The sequence below is a fragment of the Staurois parvus genome, unplaced genomic scaffold (assembly GCF_062004578.1).
Source record: "Staurois parvus isolate SC_StPar_1 unplaced genomic scaffold, SC_StPar_1.0 ptg000657l, whole genome shotgun sequence".
Classification (NCBI taxonomy): Eukaryota; Metazoa; Chordata; class Amphibia; order Anura; family Ranidae; genus Staurois; species Staurois parvus.
This window is the reverse complement of record NW_028318453.1, coordinates 2,544,243-2,563,832: the sequence shown is the minus strand read 5'-3', so window position 1 is coordinate 2,563,832 and position 19,590 is coordinate 2,544,243. Positions and strand designations below refer to the sequence as shown.

The following is a 19,590-nucleotide window of genomic DNA, read 5'->3' as shown; positions in this document are numbered from 1 at the left end:
AATTATCAATACAATTTTTTAAATTGCAATACATATATACATACAGTCAGGTCCATAAATATTGGGACATTGACACAATTCTAACATTTTTGGCTCTATACACCACCACAATGGATTTGAAATGAAACGAACAAGATGTGCTTTAACTGCAGACTGTCAGCTTTAATTTGAGGGTATTTACATCCAAATCAGGTGAACGGTGTAGGAATTACAACAGTTTGCATATGTGCCTCCCACTTGTTAAGGGACCAAAAGTAATGGGACAATTGGCTTCTCAGCTGTTCCATGGCCTGGTGTGTGTTATTCCCTCATTATCCCAATTACAATGAGCAGATAAAAGGTCCAGAGTTCATTTCAAGTGTGCTATTTGCATTTGGAATCAAGATGAGATCCAAAGAGCTGTCACGATCAGTGAAGCAAGCCATCAGTAGGCTGAAAAAACAAAACAAACCCATCAAAGAGATAGCAAAAACATTAGGCGTGGTCAAAACAACTGTTTGGAACATCCTTAAAAAGAAGGAACGCACCGGTGAGCTCAGCAACACCAAAAGACCCAGAAGACCACAGAAAACAACTGTGGTGGATGACCGAAGAATTCTTTCCCTGGTGAAGAAAACACCCTTCACAACAGTTGGCCAGATCAAGAACACTCTCCAGGAGGTAGGTGTATGTGTGTCAAAGTCAACAATCAAGAGAAGACTTCACCAGAGTGAATACAGAGAGTTCACCACAAGATGTAAACCATTGGTGAGCCTCAAAAGCAGGAAGGCCAGATTAGAGTTTGCCAAACGACATCTAAAAAAGCCTTCACAGTTCTGGAACAGCATCCTATGGACAGATCAGACCAAGATCAACTTGTACCAGAGTGATGGGAAGGGAAGAGTATGGAGAAGGAAAGGAACTGCTCATGATCCTAAGCATACCACCTCATCAGTGAAGCATGGTGGTGGTAGTGTCATGGCGTGGGCATGTATGGCTGCCAATGGAACTGGTTCTCTTGTATTTATTGATGATGTGACTGCTGACAAAAGCAGCAGGATGAATTCTGAAGTGTTTCGGGCAATATTATCTGCTCATATTCAGCCAAATGCTTCAGAACTCATTGGATACCGCTTCACAGTGCAGATGGACAATGACCCAAAGCAGACTGCAAAAGCAACCAAAGAGTTTTTTAAGGGAAAGAAGTGGAATGTTATGCAATGGCCAAGTCCATCACCTGACTTGAATCCGATTGAGCATGCATTTCACTTGCTGAAGACAAAACTGAAAGGAAAATGCCCCAAGAACAAGCAGGAACTGAAGACAGTTGCAGTAGAGGCCTGGCAGAGCATCACCAGGGATGAAACCCAGCATCTGGTGATGTCTATGTGTTCCAGACTTCAGGCTGTAATTGACTGCAAAGGATTTGCAACCAAATATTAAAAAGTGAAAGTTTGATTTATGATTATTATTCTGTCCCATTACTTTTGGTTCCTTAACAAGTGGGAGGCACATATGCAAACTGTTGTAATTCCTACACCGTTCACCTGATTTGAATGTAAATACCCTCAAATTAAAGCTGCCGGTCTGCAGTTAAAGCACATCTTGTTTGTTTCATTTCAAATCCATTGTGGTGGTGTATAGAGCCAAAATGTTAGAATTGTGTCAATGTCCCAATATTTATGGACCTGACTGTATATATATATATATATATATATATATATATATATATATATATATATATATACACCCCAATCTATTGTTTTTTTGGCAATAACATAGTGTGGGTGGAGATAATAACAGGGGGGTAAAGCCTCCATCAATCAAGATGCAGTAACCCATTCCATTGTGTTTGACTGGTTATGGAGGAGGGAGGGAGTGGGCTGTCATTTATCCAGACTGTATACACCCAGATTTGACTATAGTCACATGGGCTGCTTAGATGTGATAGGGAAGAAATACGAAGCATAGAAACTCGTTGACAAATGAGCATGTGCAGTAACTGCCAACACTACTCTGCAAAATCCCCAACTGCATTGGGGACATTAACTGAAGGGGGAGATAAGAGAACAGCAGGATCAACCAGGTTTTTTTGCAGTATACAGAAGACGAATCCCATAATGAATGTCAACAGCATGTACTACATTTGCATTTATTGTTAGTTTTTATAATGTGGGTTTAATTACACTTTAAGGTAAACAAAAACCTTCTGCCCTTACAACCACTTTAATGTACTGATACATAAATGGTCATGCTCTCTATTGCACAGCAGCATTTGTTGAACTTCATGTATCAATGTGTCTACCAAACTGTAACCGTCTTGAGAATGCTGAAGATCTCAAATCTAGAACAGTGCATGATAGTCTTATCTAGTTACTCACCCTTGCTTGGGTCTCATGGCAGAAGCCAGGTATAAAGCTGGGTCCACACTATGAGAAAATTGGGTGAATGATCGGCCATTTTTTCTCTGTTTCACAGCAGGTCAAACCCAAGGATGGTACTAATTGTACAAAATTTCTCAAATGATAGGTTTTTTTTTTTTTGACAATGAAACATTGTAGCACAGATTGTTGCTGATCATGCGTAGTCTTTTGTATCCAAGTTTTCTAGTATGAAAACAGTACACATTAAATGAAAGTTGTTTGTTCTGCTCATGTACGAGAACAATTTTGGAATTTGTGCCTTAGGAAATTTTTGTTTGGAAAGTCTGAATCAGGTGTTTGAAAGTTGTGTACACACTATATGAAAATCAAACGATCGCTCCTTGTGCGTAATTTTTCTTCCTATTCTTCTTCTTTTTTTTTTTTTTTTTTTGTTAGGTATAATATGGAGCTCTATGTAATAAGTAGACCTAACGTTTTAGTATAAGGTCTGCTTAACCACGTCCTGCCCGGCCCATAGTAAAATGACAGCCGGGCGAGCCTTTCGTCCCTCTGGAAGGACGTCATATGACATCCTTCCCTGATCGCGCCTTGCGTGTGCCCTCAGTGCCGTGCTGTGGCGAAATCTATCACAGGTCTTTGACAGATCTGTGTACCAGTCCCGTTGCCAGTACCGTGTGACCTGCTGTGACCAATCACAGCAGGTCACTTGACCGTTGTAAACAGTGGATGGCTTCCTTTCATGCCATCCATTGTATACAAGTGTATCTAGCTGTGAATGGTCAAAGTGATCACATCAAGAAATTCTTTGCTATAAGCAATCAAATTGTGTAAAACAAAAAATACTGATCACTTCCCCAAAATAGTACAATGTTACTATGGTAAAATGATACTACTTTGGTCATAGTGTAATATGAAAAAAGAAAAAAATGTAATAAAAATTGAAGAAAAATTATCAATTATCAGTGAAAATGTTTTTAATTTCTTCATTTTCCGAAAAATTATGACAAAAAATTACAACTTCAAAAAACTCGCCATGCCTCTTATGAAATACGTTGGACTGTCTACTTTGCAAAAAGGGGTCATTTGGAGGATATCTGGACTGTTCTGATATTCTTGGACCTCAAGAAATTAGATTGGCCATCAGTACTTCAGGATTGATCAATTTTCAGATATATCCCACAGTTTGTGAACTCTATAACTTTACTACAGACTAAATAAATACTGATTTGGGTTATTTTCACCAAAGAAATATAGCAGAATATATCTTGGCCTAAATTTCTGAAGATTTACTTGCAAACTTTTATAACAGAAACAAAGAAAAACGTGTTGAATTTTTTTTTATTTAGCAAAAAATAAGAACCCCAGTGGTGATTAAATACCACCAAAAGAAAGCTCTAGTTGTGTGAATAAAAGGATACAAATTTAGTTTGGGTCCAGTGTTGCATGACCGTGCAATTGTCATTCAAAGTGTGAAAGCGCTGAAACCTGAAAATTGGCCTGGGCAGGAAGGGGATTTATAAGTGCCCGGAATTGAAGTGATTAAAGAAGGCCTTTTCTTGACCCAAAATATATACATACACTAAATAAAACCATGGTGAATCTGAATATCTGTTTTTTTTCCCTCTTTTGTCTAGTTGAAGCATTAACATTTCCACCATCATCTGGAAAATCTTTTATAATGGGACCTGATGAAGCATTAGAAAATGAACTGGGTTTAGGAGAATTGGCAGGACTTACAGTAGCCAATGAGGCAGACTCCATGACATATGATGTAAGTTCCATGGTATATTACTCTCTAAACTGTAGGTCATGCAAATATTTATTTTTCATTTAGTGTGCTTGTTTAAAATTATAAAATGAATTTGGCTAGCAGTGAACCTATATATATTTAAAAATGAACCTGGCCATTTTTTTTTCCAGAGTGCAGCGCATGGCTTATGTGTTGTGGTGGGCTGGGTTTTGGGTTGGTTGCTCACTACAGTAACAATGCAGCAAGGTGCATTTCCTAAAGAATGGCCCCGCACTGTGGTTCATGTGGTAACTGCAGTGCTTAAGTGTGAATAGGTCCTTAGAGTCGGTAATATGTTACCTTTTTTTTTTCTTTAACAGGTTGCAAACAATAAAGATGCCCTTAGAAAAACATGGAATCCCAAATTCACTCTTAGAAGTCATTTTGATGGAATTCGTGGCCTTGCATTCCACCCAACAGAGCCTGTTTTGATAACAGCATCAGAAGATCATACATTAAAAATGTGGAATCTACAAAAGACTGCCCCAGCAAAAAAGTATGTGTATTTTGCTTTTTTTTGTTTTTCTTAACATTGCATCTGGTGATCAAGTGAAACCTTTATCCCCAACTATGTTTAGTTCTGAGTTGTGGTTTTAACTAATATAAAGCTGATAGTGTGGACTATGTGACTGGCCCAAGGTATCCTACAGATAGTGGACAAACTGTCAGTTTTTGAACATGGTTTATCTATTAATTTTTATTTTCAATGTGCAGATTCAGATGTAATAGATGTTCCACTCCTTTAGGATTTTATTAGTCATGCTTAGTGATTTTTTTTTTCTGCCACTATTTATATATCTTTATTTTTGCCTCAGAATTTCTCTTACCATTTATTTAAGGGTGGTTGTTTTTTACTTTTGTCATCTCTTTTCCATCAAGTTTTACCTTCATTGAGCCTTTGTTTTATCAGTAGGAGTAGATGAATCTGTATGATCTGGAACTGTCACTGTAGTAAAATAGACTCAATAATGTATAATTGACCAAAGCAGCCTTAATGGATGTTAATGTAGATTACAATTAGAAGTCATGCTATGGCTTCATGCACATGGGCAGACAAAAATGCAGCTTTTAGAAGCATTTTCTTTCTTTATGCCTCTAAACACAGCTCCGTATTAGTCAATGTGTTCATGAACGTTGTAGTGTTTTATATTTGTATTTTAGACGGCGTATAGGGACATGAAAAACTACCCCAAGCCTGCATTTGGAGAGAAGCGTACTGCCATAATTAAGGCATATTCACTTAATTTCAGGCTAGTGACTAGAACAAATGAATATCTTTGCCAGTTGCATGAAATTACACACACGCCTTACGCACATGAACGTGCATAAATGTGTGTTACTACGCACCAGGTTGAGAATTTTTTTGCACTGGATTTTTCTGCCAGCTCCTAGCAGAAAGCTAAAGTGTAAATGGTTATATTTTAATACATGTGCATATACCTTAAATGTGTTCAGTATTGATAAGGTTGATCTAGGGGTCCATTCACACCAGGTGCGGTGGGACGGCAGTGGGATATTCCAGTGCAGTTCCACCGCATCCCATCGCAAGGCAAAATGCCTTGTCTCTGGTTCACACCACTGTGTTGGGGTGGTGAGCAGGCAGTGTTTACTGAAAAAAGTGCTGCGTGCAGTACTTTTTTTCCAACTCCGTGCAGGTCACGCCTTCCGATTGAACTCTATGAAATGTCACTGTGTAACATATCAATAAAGTTTGCTTAAAAAAAGGGGGGGAATTGTGTGATACGCTGGTATCAGCATATGAATGCTATGCTGGCCTAGCCAGAATGCAGTACACACCAGCCCTGTATTGCAAAGCAGCGGCTGGTGCAAATGGATCCTTAGTGTCATTAAAGGTATTTTCTTCATCATCCTTTCACATAAAGCAGAGAGGGATTAGAGCTTGACAGGTTTTCATTGCTGTCTGTGTTCCTTTTAGGGAGATTCACCTTTTCTATTTGTCCTGTTTACCATTGTCATCCAAAGTGAAAGTAAAAAAAAACAAAAAAATAAACTTTGGGTTGATATCAGAACAGTAAGAGGGGAACAATCCAATGGGGGCACTAGTTCTGGTGACACCTGGGGATTCCCTCACTTTTGAGGGATTTCCTCTCACTTCCTGTTTTGGCTACCAGAGAGGAAGTGAAGGGAAATCATGATGGAAAACAGATGACGAAAAACAAACAAACAAATGACTGGCGTCATAACCCTCCTTTACTCTATTGAACACGGGGATAGTAGACCGCATTAAAAATAAAAACAAAAACCCTGCAAGGTAAAGGCATAATGTGCTAGTATGCATTGCATATACTAGCACAATATGAAGGACTTACCTTGAAACAAAGCTCTCCAGTGGAGCGCTGTCACGGCTACCCGGGGCTTCCATCTTCACCTGGTCTTCTTTCTGGGCTCATGAGCTCTGCTGAGCCACAATGATGTCACTCATGCACGTGTGAGTCCCAAGCCATGGCACAGTGCTCTGAAGGAATGGCACGGGTATGCCATTCCTTCAGAGCACATGCGCCGTCCATCAAAAAGGGACAATATCTCTTAAATGGTGCACATTTTAGGAGATATTAATTTTACATACAGGTAAGCTTTCTTATAAGCTTACCTGTAGATAAATTATTAGAGAAGAGTTTATTACCACTTTAAGTGAAAGTCTTGTCGTATTTTGCTTTTTTGTGACTTAGTGATTGTATTGACTCTTTGCACATAGCCTCACTTTTATTTACTTCTGGTATTTAATTTTCTTCTCTTCTTTTTTAGGAGCGCATCTCTTGATGTAGAGCCAATTTACACATTTAGAGCACATAGGTAAATTAAAAAAAAAAAAATGTTATTCTTCTATATAGTTTTGAATTACTGGTGTGACATTCTTACTATACCACCAAAAATGCCCAATGTATATGTAGATCTGTTGATGCTGAATATTAAAGTTTTTTGTTAGCCAACTGATTTGAAGGCTCCACGTACACTGGAACATTTTTCTAGAAAAACACTAAACACGGCAAAAATGCGTGTAAACGAGGTACCGCGTTTAGCACTTGGACATTTATTAATTTCATTGGCCAGTGCATCTGCCATTGAAATGAATAAGCACCCATGCTCTAAATACGGTTAGCACGTAGGCGTTATTACATGTTTTTGCTGCATTTAGTGTATTTTGGCCCAAACTTTCCTCTCCTAAAAGCAATTCTTCTACATTCAGGAGAGGGATGTTTAACTGGCCTTAACCCCTGCTGCTGTGTGATAAATGTCATGTGTGAATGGACACATAGGTTTTTAATGAATTGAGCTCTTGAACTCACGTTTATGAGCAGCAATGTAAATGAGGCCTAACTGTAATTAAACAATGCTTAATATTGTTGTAATATTGGAAGTTGCAGAAATCACCTTTCATACTGACAAAAACCATTCCTGAGAGAAATATGAAGGCTTTCTTGACTTATCATTCTGGAAATGCTAGTGGCATAGCTGTCATACTGACCCTGTTGTTTAAATACTTTTAAGTCATTGACCTGAATCAATTATGCAGATAAGGGCTTCTGACTCCCTGATCTGCATACCTGTTTCTGGGTCAGTGACTCAAAGTAGTGAAGACCGTGTAATAGACAGGTAACTTGCATCTGTAGTAGGAGGTTAGCAATGCAGCCTCCAATTTTCTTTCAGAAAAGATTTTTCACACAGGCTCCAGCTGGTGTTCAGCAGCATTTAGAGCAAGCTTATACAAACCATTTGCAAAACCTTTAGCTAACTTAAAGCAGCACTGCTAAAGATTTCAAAGTGGAAGAAAAGCCTAACTATAAGGGCTCATTCACACTTGGCTGTTTTACCAACGCTTGCCAAACGCCCCTATAGCATTTGGCAAGCGTTGGTCTGGCGTTTGCGGAGTAGTTTTTAACGCTCCGCATGCGCGGTTTAGCGGCGGTTGCTAAGCGTTTGCCGAGCGGTAAAAACACCCCACAAACGCCTATAATGAAGTTTGAATGGTGTTACCACTCCGCAACCACATTGCAACCGCACCGCAAACGCCGGCCGGGCATTTGCAGAGCGGCACCATAGGCTAGAATAGGAGGCTTCAATGCCTCCTGACTCGACAAGAGGCGTCCTTTTTGCCGTGACGCTACCGCTCTCGTTAGAACAGCATCATGTGCAGAATTGGCAGAGGCATTTGGGAAGCGGTAAAAACGCTTCCCAGACACCTTTCTGCCGCCTGCACACAGGAACGTAGTGTGAACGTAGCCTAACAATTCCTAAAAATGTACCCTCCTTACCTATCCTGCCTTCTCTGTATAAAAATGACCTGTGTACATATCTACTTTTAATCCGGTCTGGTCCAGTCACATGATTCTGCAGCTCCAGCACCCCTATGTCAGTGAGTGACTGCTGCAGTGGAGAGAAAGGCATGCAGATAACTGCTGGTCCATGGGTGACATCATGGCTGTGGGAATTCACAGCCGTTGTCTAGTGCTTATACATATACACACATACAGAGAGAGAGAAGGGGGTGTGAGGGTGGAGTGGAGGCATTTGCACCTCTTTGCTGGTATTACTTGATGCATTTGCACCTCTTTGTTGGTATTACTTGATGCAAAAGGTGAACTTGGCCTTTACGTTCTGAATGTCCGTGGGTGACTCCATCTTATCATGCAAAAATTGAACCACTTGTTTCCAGTATGCCTGGATATTTTCCAAAGGATATGCCACAGTAAGGGGCGGACTGACAACTCATGGGGCCCCCAGGCAATAGGGGATCATGAGGCCCCCAAACTAAAAAAAGCCTATGAAAAAGGTACCAGGGGCATCTCATACGGCCTCCTACTGACCCCGGGCCCTCGGGCAGTGCCCGAGTTTCCAAATGGTCAGTCCGCCCCTGGCCATAGTGTACCTGTGTGGTTCTCTGACATCTTGGGCATAGATTGCGAGAGAGATCATATTCTGAGAGGTATTCGCCTTAACGTGTTACTAAACCCAGGACCCTGCATTCACTATATCTGGTCTCCCACAGTACACAGAGCATGGGCATGCCATTATTTTACTAACTATAAACTGCTAAATACCTTTTCTCATCAGCAGTTAGAGCAGTCTTCTGACTTCTATCCGTGTCCAGCCTAGCACATGTTAAAGCATATAGGAGGAGTTTTCATTCTGCTCTAGGAAGATGTAAGACCCCTGACATCTGTCTGGACAGTGCTGATTGGCCCGTGCTGATCACATGCATTCTCCCAAGAAAATACACCAAACTAAGCATGTGCAGAGTGAATCCACACGATATGTCTTAGGAGATAAGAGGGGGACACTGGAAGAAGGGGGATCAGAGAAGTCAGGATCAAACCGCTTTTTTTACACAATGCAGTTTTAGCCACTTAGGTTCCACAGTGAGTATAGCAAGCATGCTTTACTGCATATACAGACTGGTGTTACTTTTGTGGGGTTAGTAACACTTTAAAGAAGTCCCAAGAGGGTATACATATGTATGAGTTTATCTGACATTTTAAGATAAATTATTTTATGGGCCTTTAGTGCTTCCTCCCATTCCTGATTTTCAGTTAGGCCGACAGTTCCCTCCCAAGGAGTCTCCCTAGAGACTGCCAGATTTCTGCCATTTGGATCAATTCGTAGGGAGTAAAAACAGATTCTTATAAAGCAAACATTCTCTCCAGTTCCAGCATGTTAAACACATTGCAAGCTTCAAAAAAGCTACAAGATGCTGGCTAAAGCTTTGCAAAATCTTCCTGCATACACTTCACTTATACAAGATGAAGCCTGTGTAAACAAAGACAACTACAGCCAATACTAGTGGTGCACCAAAATGAAAATTCTGGTGCGGAAACCAATACTGAAAAGTCAGAATGCATGTGGCCGAAAACCGAACCAAAATGTCTGCATATATGGGGGTGGGGAGGCTCCAATTATTTTTTCTTTTTTTTGTATTTTTTTTTCTACTTTCATGTAAATTTATCTTTATTATTTTTTTAACTTATGATTTTATTGCTATCACATAGGGGACTAATAGTCCCCTATGTGCAAGAATATGAGTGACAGATCCTCTTTGTAGGGGGGAGGGGGTGGGGGGGCAGCGTGTGCAAGGAGGGGGCAGGAGAGAAGCAGTGTATACAGTGAGGGAGTAGTGTATACAGAGGCTCCCTAACTGGCTGTTGCTGTATGTCAGTGCCAGTTTTTAAAAGCAATTGGCGGCTTTTTTTTTTTTTTTTTGTTCACTATAGCTCACAGAATTAGTTGTCACTTTCCCCGGACCGAAAGAAAAACTATCTTGGAAAGTAAATTAACAGGAAACTTAGTTTCGTTAAACTCAGGGAAATGAACCAAGGAAACTTTGTTTCTTACTGGGGGGAAAGTAACAGCTAATTCTGTGAGCCATAGTGAAGAAAAAAAAAAAAAAGCCGATAATTACCTAAAAACTGGCACTGACATATAGTGACAGCCAGTCACTGTATACACTGCTCCTCTCCTGCCTTTCTCAGCCGCTCCCCTCACATCTGCAGTACACAGTCTCCTGTATCGGCTACATTTTTCCTATTGGCAAAATGGCGATAGTGCTATTTTTGGCCGATGTGTTTCGGTGGCCAAAATTTTGGTGCATCCCTATCCAATACACAATGGAAATACATGTATAAAAGCCAGTTTATCTTTTGGAAAGTGTTTTTTTTTTTTTTCTTTTCTTGTGTATATGCATTTTATTTCCTCTCTGCTACTGTGCAATAGTATATAGGGAGGTTAACAGTAAATTTGGAGTTGATTTGCTGCAGGCAATTCTGATCTTGTACCAAACCCTCCCAACAACCCCCCCCCCCCCAGAAAAAAAACTGATTTTGTCAAGTGTATTAGTTGGGTAATGTGTTAAAGGGGGTGGTTACATTGAGCATTACTTTTTCAGTGTGATTAATATTCGTATGTGAAAAGCACCAAAAACAACCAAGACAGTTTTCAGAAGATTAACCGCCTGCCTATTGTAGTATTGGGAAAAAAGGCAGGTTGGTAATTTTATTTCTGGATTGTTGTTTAAAAACAGCTCTCTGTCTACTTCTAATACACATGCTAGGTGAGTGCACAATGCCTAATATTATGCTATCATCAGACTAGGGTAGACAACCTTTGGGAGGTGGAGATCTACCTAAATAAAGGATCACTGGGGTTTGATGCTCCCCCCCCCCCCTTTTTTTTTTTTTTCAAACACATAAACTATCAAGCCCTAACTACATAGGAGTGCTTAGGATAAAAATATTAAAGCAAAGGTCACTGTAAAAATATCTTAGCCTATCTTAAAAGTGGACGGTGTCAGTAGGGCAGTGGGCGCAGTGTCAGCAGGGCAGTAGACGGTGTGGGCGCAGTGTCAGCAGGGCAGTGGGCGCAGTGTCAGCAGGGCAGTGGATGGTGTGGGCGCAGTGTCAGCAGGGCAGTGGACGGTGTGGGCGCAGTGTCAGCAGGGCAGTGGACGGTGTGGGCGCAGTGTCAGCAGGGCAGTGGACGGTGTGGGCGCAGTGTCAGCAGGGCAGTGGACGGTGTGGGCGCAGTGTCAGCAGGGCAGTGGACGGTGTGGGCGCAGTGTCAGCAGGGCAGTGGACGGTGTGGGCGCAGTGTCAGCAGGGCAGTGGACGGTGTGGGCGCAGTGTCAGCAGGGCAGTGGACGGTGTGGGCGCAGTGTCAGCAGGGCAGTGGGCGCAGTGTCAGCGGGCAGTGGACGGTGTGGGCGCAGTGTCAGCGGGGCAGTGGACGGTGTGGGCGCAGTGTCAGCAGGGCAGTGGACGGTGTGGGCGCAGTGTCAGCAGGGCAGTGGACGGTGTGGGCGCAGTGTCAGCAGGGCAGTGGACGGTGTGGGTGCAGTGTCAGCAGGGCAGTGGGCGCAGTGTCAGCGGGCAGTGGACGGTGTGGGCGCAGTGTCAGCGGGGCAGTGGACGGTGTGGGCGCAGTGTCAGCAGGGCAGTGGACGGTGTGGGCGCAGTGTCAGCAGGGCAGTGGACGGTGTGGGCGCAGTGTCAGCAGGGCAGTGGACGGTGTGGGCGCAGTGTCAGCAGGGCAGTGGACGGTGTGGGCGCAGTGTCAGCAGGGCAGTGGACGGTGTGGGCGCAGTGTCAGCAGGGCAGTGGACGGTGTGGGCGCAGTGTCAGCAGGGCAGTGGACGGTGTGGGCGCAGTGTCAGCAGGGCAGTAAACGGTGTGGGCGCAGTGTCAGCAGGGCAGTGGGCGCAGTGTCAGCAGGGCAGTGGACGGTGTGGGCGCAGTGTCAGCAGGGCAGTGGGCGCAGTGTCAGCAGGGCAGTGGACGGTGTGGGCGCAGTGTCAGCAGGGCAGTGGGCGCAGTGTCAGCAGGGCAGTGGGCGCAGTGTCAGCAGGGCAGTGGACGGTGTGGGCGCAGTGTCAGCAGGGCAGTGGACTGTGTGGGCGCAGTGTCAGCAGGGCAGTGGACGGTGTGGGCGCAGTGTCAGCAGGGCAGTGGGCGCAGTGTCAGTAGGGCACTGGACGGTGTGGGCGCACTGTCAGCAGGGCAGTGGGCGCAGTGTCAGTAGGGCACTGGATGGTGTGAGCGCACTGTCAGCAGGGCAGTGGGCGCACTGTCAGCAGGGCAGTGGGCGCACTGTCAGCAGGGCAGTGGACGGTGTGGGCCCAGTGTCAGTAGGGCAGTGGACGGTGTGGGCCCAGTGTCAGTAGGGCAGTGGACGGTGTGGGCCCAGTGTCAGTAGGGCAGTGGACGGTGAGAGTAATTTTTTTGTGGTTTTTTTTTTTTTTTTTTTTTTTTTTTTGTGTGAGGGTTTTGGTGAAACTGCTTACTATTCTTCAGCTGTGAATGGGCACAGTCAGTGATTGGTACTGATCAGACTGTATCCATTCAGAAAAGGAAGGGGCCAGTAAATTACATATTTACTAGCCCCTTCCCTGCTCTCCATCCTGAAACAACCACCGCAGCAGCTGTTGAAGGGGTGGGGGGGTGAGAAGAGGAACCCAGCTGCACTGAGGGTGGTCCGGTTGAGAACAGCACTAAATGCTGCCGTCCCTCCTCTCCAGGGTTGGCAACCGAGGGTCGCAATCTACCAGTCACCTGCCCACGATCATCGGGTTGTCGACCCCATATTAGACAGTGGAGCTCAAAGGCATAATGTACAGTCAACTAGAGTGCATCTGTACCTTGTAACCACTGTGATGGCCAAATCACAGTGGTCACAAATGTAGACAATATTTCCCTTCTTCCTCTGCCACTGATCCTGTGTTAGTAACACTGCTCTCAGTGACCAACAACTAAAGGATGGGGGGCCGGGGGCTGTGGTACATTAGGAGCATGTTGACCATAAAGTTGGCTCAGTGACCACCACAAAGTGTTAAGGGGGCTATACAGGGAGCATATCGACTTTAAAGGGGGGCACTGACTACATGTTACGGTGGGGGAAAAAAACACTGACCACCAACACTAGTGATACTTACCACTGACATAAGAGGGAAACTAACCTGACCACTGAAACTTGCAAACTGTTATGAGTATTACATATTCCTGACACCTGCATTTTTTTTTAAACTGTTATATAGTATAATATAACCGTGTTTATTAAATACCACTAAAAGAAAGCTTTTTCAAAGTGATTTAAATTTTATTTGGGTACAGTGTTACATAACCAAGTAATTGTCAAACTAACTCAGCACTGAAAAATGGCCTGGTAAAGAAGGGATGTACCAAATGCGATTTTCTCCAGTGCTCCGGGACCCAGGCCGGTGGTGAGTAGATGAAATCAAAACTCCAGAAAAGCAACCACCGGAGTATACAAAGTCGTGCAGCTCCAAACCAAGGCTGGGGAAGCCCGAACAAAACTGTGAAGTGAAACAACAAGAAGCGCACCAACCTTGTGCATTACCTCAGTAACCAAAATTTATTTAGTAAAAGAATGGTACTCACAAACAGCGAATAAAAACAGGCATGTAAGTCCTCCAAGGGACTTCAAAGGCAAGAGGCCAGCGCGAATCCCATCATGGGGGTAGGCACTCAGTACAGTTGACGCGTTTCGAAGGTCATGCCTTCTTCCTCAGAGCTGGAGGAAGCAGCAGCTCTGAGGAAGGCGGCATGACCTTCGAAACGCGTCAGCTGTACTGAGTGCCTACCCCCATGATGGGATTCGCGCTGGCCTCTTGCCTTTGAAGTCCCTTGGAGGACTTACATGCCTGTTTATATTCGCTGTTTGTGAGTACCATTCTTTTACTAAATGAATTTTGGTTACTGATGTAATGCACAAGGTTGGTGCGCTTCTTGTTGTTTCACTTCAAAGAAGGGATGTATACAGGCTAGTACTCTGCTGCAGTATTTCTCAACCTTTTTTCAAGGCACCCTTTAAAATTATGGATAATCTCAAGGCACCCTTTAAAAGCCTGCTCAATCTCAAGGCCCCCCTGTACTAAAATGTAAAAAAATTATTCTACACACATCCAGTATACCCAACGTTAGATGTGATTTATTCTTCCAAAGCATATACACCTTTGCACACTGGTACTGACTAGTATTCCAGTGTGTCTGTTTATCTCCCTCACTCTGCTAATGTGACCCCAGTGCTGACAGAGGGGCAAGCAAGGATTATCTGCATACACCCAACGTCCTTAACAACTGATGTCATTGGTTGTTAGGATGCAGGCAGCTAGAAGGTCATAAAAGTGCACAATGAAAACCTGTGGCTCTGCGTACTAAAAGGCAGGATTGATCTACCTGCTGGCTTGTATACAATTTTTGGGCATTTTGTCAAGCACCTTTGAAGACGCCTGAAGGCACACCAGGGTGCCTGGGCACCCTGGTTGAGAAAGGCTGCTTTAGTGGTTAAAACCAACATACTGTATACAAATAATGTCTAGCAGAGTTATGTCATACATGCAAGCACTGATGCCCTTCTGGGACAGTGACAGTCAGGGTGCCTGTGGTGACGTGGCTGTATCTCTTCATTCAGTTTGCATTAGAAACATAGTTATTCAACTGCAGGTTAGACCCAGAGCTATTCCCAGAGTCCTTTATGTATATACATATATTTTTCATGCACGCGTGTACTTTTACTGTTGCGCGAAATAGGTTTACCATAATTCTACACATTTAGAATTTGCCTGTTAGCAGTAGTTTATTGCTTATCATTTTGCCTGAACATGTTTTGTCTCGGCTCCAAAATTGTTGAATACAGTAGAGCAAGTGCTATTTTATCAAACGTGGCCAGTTTTCTCAGAGTTATCAGTTAATTGAAAGCTGGGGCAGCATAGTTGCTTAGTGGATAGCACTGAGGACTTCTAGACTACATGACTCAAGGGCTTTTTTTTTTTTCACACCAAAGTCACTCTGAAGAGATATGGATTATTCTCCCTGTGTTAGATTCCTCTGGGTACCTCCCTGTTATCTTGGCTTTCACCCAAATCAGGGCAGCGGTTGATTGACATTGCAGGCAAAAATCCAGTTGTAAGTGTCTTCAGACCAGCAATAGATGTCAATAGCTGTGTATCAATCTTTGCAGAATATGTTGCCACTTAATAAATAAGTATAGCAAAGTGAATGTATACAAACCATAGAAGTTAAAATGGAACTGAATTCAAAAGTGAAGATTTTCTATGTGATGGGAAAGATTGAGAGATTCACATTTTATCTCTAATAGCACAAGCAGGAAACATGTTTGGGGGCATTTTGTACAACATTCAGTTGAGTAAATTACAGTGGCTTCGGATTGAATGAAAAGTTTATTTTTAGTAATATCAAAGTATATGTGTACCCTTACTTTGCAAAGCATCCTGTTGAGTTTGAAAAAAATGCAAAACATTTGTGTTTATGTATGTGTATATATATGTGTGTGTGTGTGTGTGTGTGTATATATATGTATATATATATATGTGTATATATATATATATATATATATATATTTTAGTGTGTGTATAACTTTTAGAGCTATTTTTTATATATATATATATATTTTTTTTTTTTTTGTAGGCGATCACATTACCTTTGTTCACAGCTGCATGAAAGGTTTAGAGGGATGGGGATGGAGAGTGGGGTGGGGTGTGACAGCAGGAGGCAACAGTACAGTACATTGATCCTCCCAGTGATTGGCTGGGCAGGGGCGTGTCAGCAGAAGTCTGATCATTGGAGTATGGCAGGCTGTGTTTCCATGTAGAAGGCAAAAAAGCAAACTGATCATACTGGGGTGGATGTGCTTCCATAGTGTGGTCAGTTTTAAATAGGAATGCTGGTGGACTGGAAAGATCACCTAGCATTTCACACAAAGGAAGCAATGCAAAGAACAGGGTACTGCAACTTTACAAACCGCACTATAGCCGAAAGACGGTTACAGCGCAGTTGTCCCGTTCTGGGAGGGACAGCTGATCATATGGCAAGGAAAAAGGCCAATCACAGCAGCATTTTACCATGTGATCAGCTGTGTCCAATGACACAGGTGATCTCAAAGTAAACACAGTTTGTGGTTATCGGCAGCACTTTCTTCACGCTGTCAGTGACCGGAAAGTACTGCCGATAACCGGCAAGTGTTAGAGGACATCTGCACTGATAATCAGGGCACTGGTTATCAGTGCAGCCCCAAAAGTGCCCCGCAGTACCACCCATCAGTTCCGCATATTAGTCTGCCGCATATCAGTGCAGCATCATCATTGCCTCCTCATTAAATCCCACCAGTGCTGCCTACAAGTGCCGCCTCATCAGTGCCCATCAGTGCAGCCTCAACGCACATCAGTGAAGGAGAAAATTTACCTGTTTGTAAAATTTTATAATCGAAAATACCACCAAAAGAAAGCTCTATTTGTATGGTAAAAAAATTATAAATATTTCATATGGGTACAGTGTTGCATGACCGCACATTTGTCATTCAATTGTGCAATAGTGCTGAAAATTGGCTTGGGCAGGAAGTGGGTAAAAGTGCCTAGTAGGCAAGTGGTTAATACTAGTACATGGTACCACAGACATATCAGAATTATGAAATGTTAGGGTAGTATACACTTTAAGTTACACAATTGCCCGTGCAGCACAATTATATGCTATATAATTTAATTAAATTGGAATTCTACTTTAATTATAAATGCATCTGTGCTTACATTTCTCTTTTGTTCCCCCTGCAAAGTGCCAAGTACTTGCTGATTCTGCCGGACAAATCCACCTAATGCACCTTCCTATGATGTGTGGCACTAATGCTGCACTACTCCTGAGTTCAGAGTTGCCCTACATTGGGATGAAAAAAAAATGTTGCAGGGGGCTTGACTATGCTGTTATCAATGACATGCCCGTAGCTTAGCAGTTAGCACCTGACCACACCTATTCCTGTCCTTTACTTTTTGGATGTGAGCTGCAGTGTTTGAGAGGGGGTCATGTGAGACACAAAGTAAGAAGAATTTGGCTTTGCAATGGAGGTAAAGGATGTTTTTTGTTTACGCTAAGGCTTGTGCATCACATAATAACTTTATCTGGTAATTATTAAGACTGTCATAAAGAAACCTTTAGTTGTACTTTGAATGTATGTCCAGCAGTATGGTGAGAATAAACCCTCCACCTGCTCTTTTTCAGGGGCCCCGTTCTATGTGTGGTAATGAGCAATAGTGGGGAGCAGTGTTACAGTGGAGGAACAGATGGCATTATCCAGAGCTGGAATACACCAAACCCAAATGTGGATCCTTACGATTCTTATGGTATGTTATAACAGTAATTTTCAAACCCAGGAGTTCTAATCTCCACCAACTCTATCCAGAATTGAAACAATGTCTGAACACATTTTAAACTGCTTGAGTGACTTCATGTATTTTCATTTATATCTGATGTAATTAAGCCATTTCGGTGATTCTGTTCTATATGACATTACTGTTTTACTTGTGCATTTCTCTACCAGTTATGGTACATTTTACAGTTTGAATACTAGTCAGATTCAATGCCTGACCTGAATCTTTTATTTTCCCCAAACAAGATCCTTCTGTACTACGAGGGGCGTTTGAAGGCCACACGGATGCTGTGTGGGGCTTGGTGTACAGTGCGGCCCATCAGCGCTTGTTGTCTGCCTCAGCAGACGGTACCATAAGAGTATGGAACGCTCTGGAAGCCTCTCCTGCATTAACAATATTTAACGATAACCAAGGTAACATACATGTTAGCAGTTGAACGGAATACTGTTTTTAGGCTCCTAAAGTGTTGCTTTTATGTACATGAATAAGCTCTTTCAGAAGTGTTAATGGGGACTGTTCACATAAATATTGTGCTGTCCGATGGGGTGACACCTATACATAAAGGGTATAGAATCAAAGTGAATGTAAAAATAGCATTATTTTATTAATGCAGTTTTATGTTTGGGTGTTGACTACTCCAAAAAATGTGGATGTCCTCAATATTTTTACTTCCAGTTAAAAATACTGGAGTTCAAGCACACTTGTTAATTTTGCAGCAAAAATAAGAACATTTACCCTGGCAACATAAAAGCCACTCATCAACACAGGATAACCCTACCCCACAACCATCATGCCTCAGTTTTTTGCTGGTGTCCTCAGGAGAATGGATGTTGTCCATTTATTAGATTTTTCTATCAACAGCAGCTGATAAATTCATGCTGAATATGTTAAACCCTGGAAGACGCTCCAGTCGGCCACAAAGCAAACGTTTTCCCTGGTGTCCTCTCTGCCACATGGTTTTCTACTAGATGTAAGTTCAGGTCTTGCCTTATGCCAGCTTCAGGTTTTGGGTCCTTCATGTCTCCTCCATTTTGAGTTGTTTATTTTTGGGCCTGTTGGCATTTATTGCTGTGTTGCTCATGTGGCTATTGAACTACTTTTTCATGTTCCAATGTTCTAACTTCTTTGCTCCTCAAGGAATGACAAGGAAAAAAATATCTTTGTACTTGCCATAAATTCCTTTTCTTGGAGTCCTTCAAGGTATGCAGGTCCCCTCTACTGTTTATTTTCATGCGTTTGGTAGTACTTTGCTACCTGATAGTTATGGGCGGGCTTATCCTGTGCAAGAGCTTGTTTGTTTCCAGTATCCATTTCTCCTGAAGGTTAAGAATTCCTGTCTTTTAATTGCCTAAAAAAAAAAAAAAACTTTACAGTGAGTATTAAAACCCCATTCCCCCGACCCCTTGCCTATGTTCTACACATATTTTGCATTCATATTTCTAATAGAGGCAGGGAAAGATGCAATGGAGAACGCCATTTCACAAAAGACAAAATAAATACGCTTACGCAGATTTATATAAAACTGCATATTGTGGATTAATTGTGATTTTTGCTTTTCTGCCCAAGGCTATATCTAAAAATGATGGTTTGGAAACCATGAATATGTGTGCCTTGGAAGCACAGCTTGATGAGTTATGCTGTCTTTTATGTTCGTATTTTATCTAATTAATTTAAGAAACACAACCCAGGACATGGTATATAATGTATCAGATCATTGATAAATTAGAAAATACACTGCTTTGCTCATGGTTGTCAAC

General features: G+C 42.4%; 1 protein-coding gene across 3 annotated transcripts in view; it reads left to right on the top strand.

Annotated features, from left to right (window-relative positions):
• The window catches only part of STRN (striatin), a 151,282-nt gene that overhangs the window by 115,875 nt on the left and 15,817 nt on the right, over positions 1-19,590 (top strand). For all 3 annotated transcript variants that reach the window (XM_089694262.1, XM_089694260.1, XM_089694261.1), the window contains 5 exons: positions 3,998-4,134; positions 4,473-4,648; positions 6,919-6,966; positions 17,685-17,806; positions 18,079-18,246. In XM_089694262.1, coding sequence (XP_089550388.1) covers positions 3,998-4,134; positions 4,473-4,648; positions 6,919-6,966; positions 17,685-17,806; positions 18,079-18,246 — 651 coding nt within the window. The remainder of the gene's footprint in view (positions 1-3,997; positions 4,135-4,472; positions 4,649-6,918; positions 6,967-17,684; positions 17,807-18,078; positions 18,247-19,590) is intronic.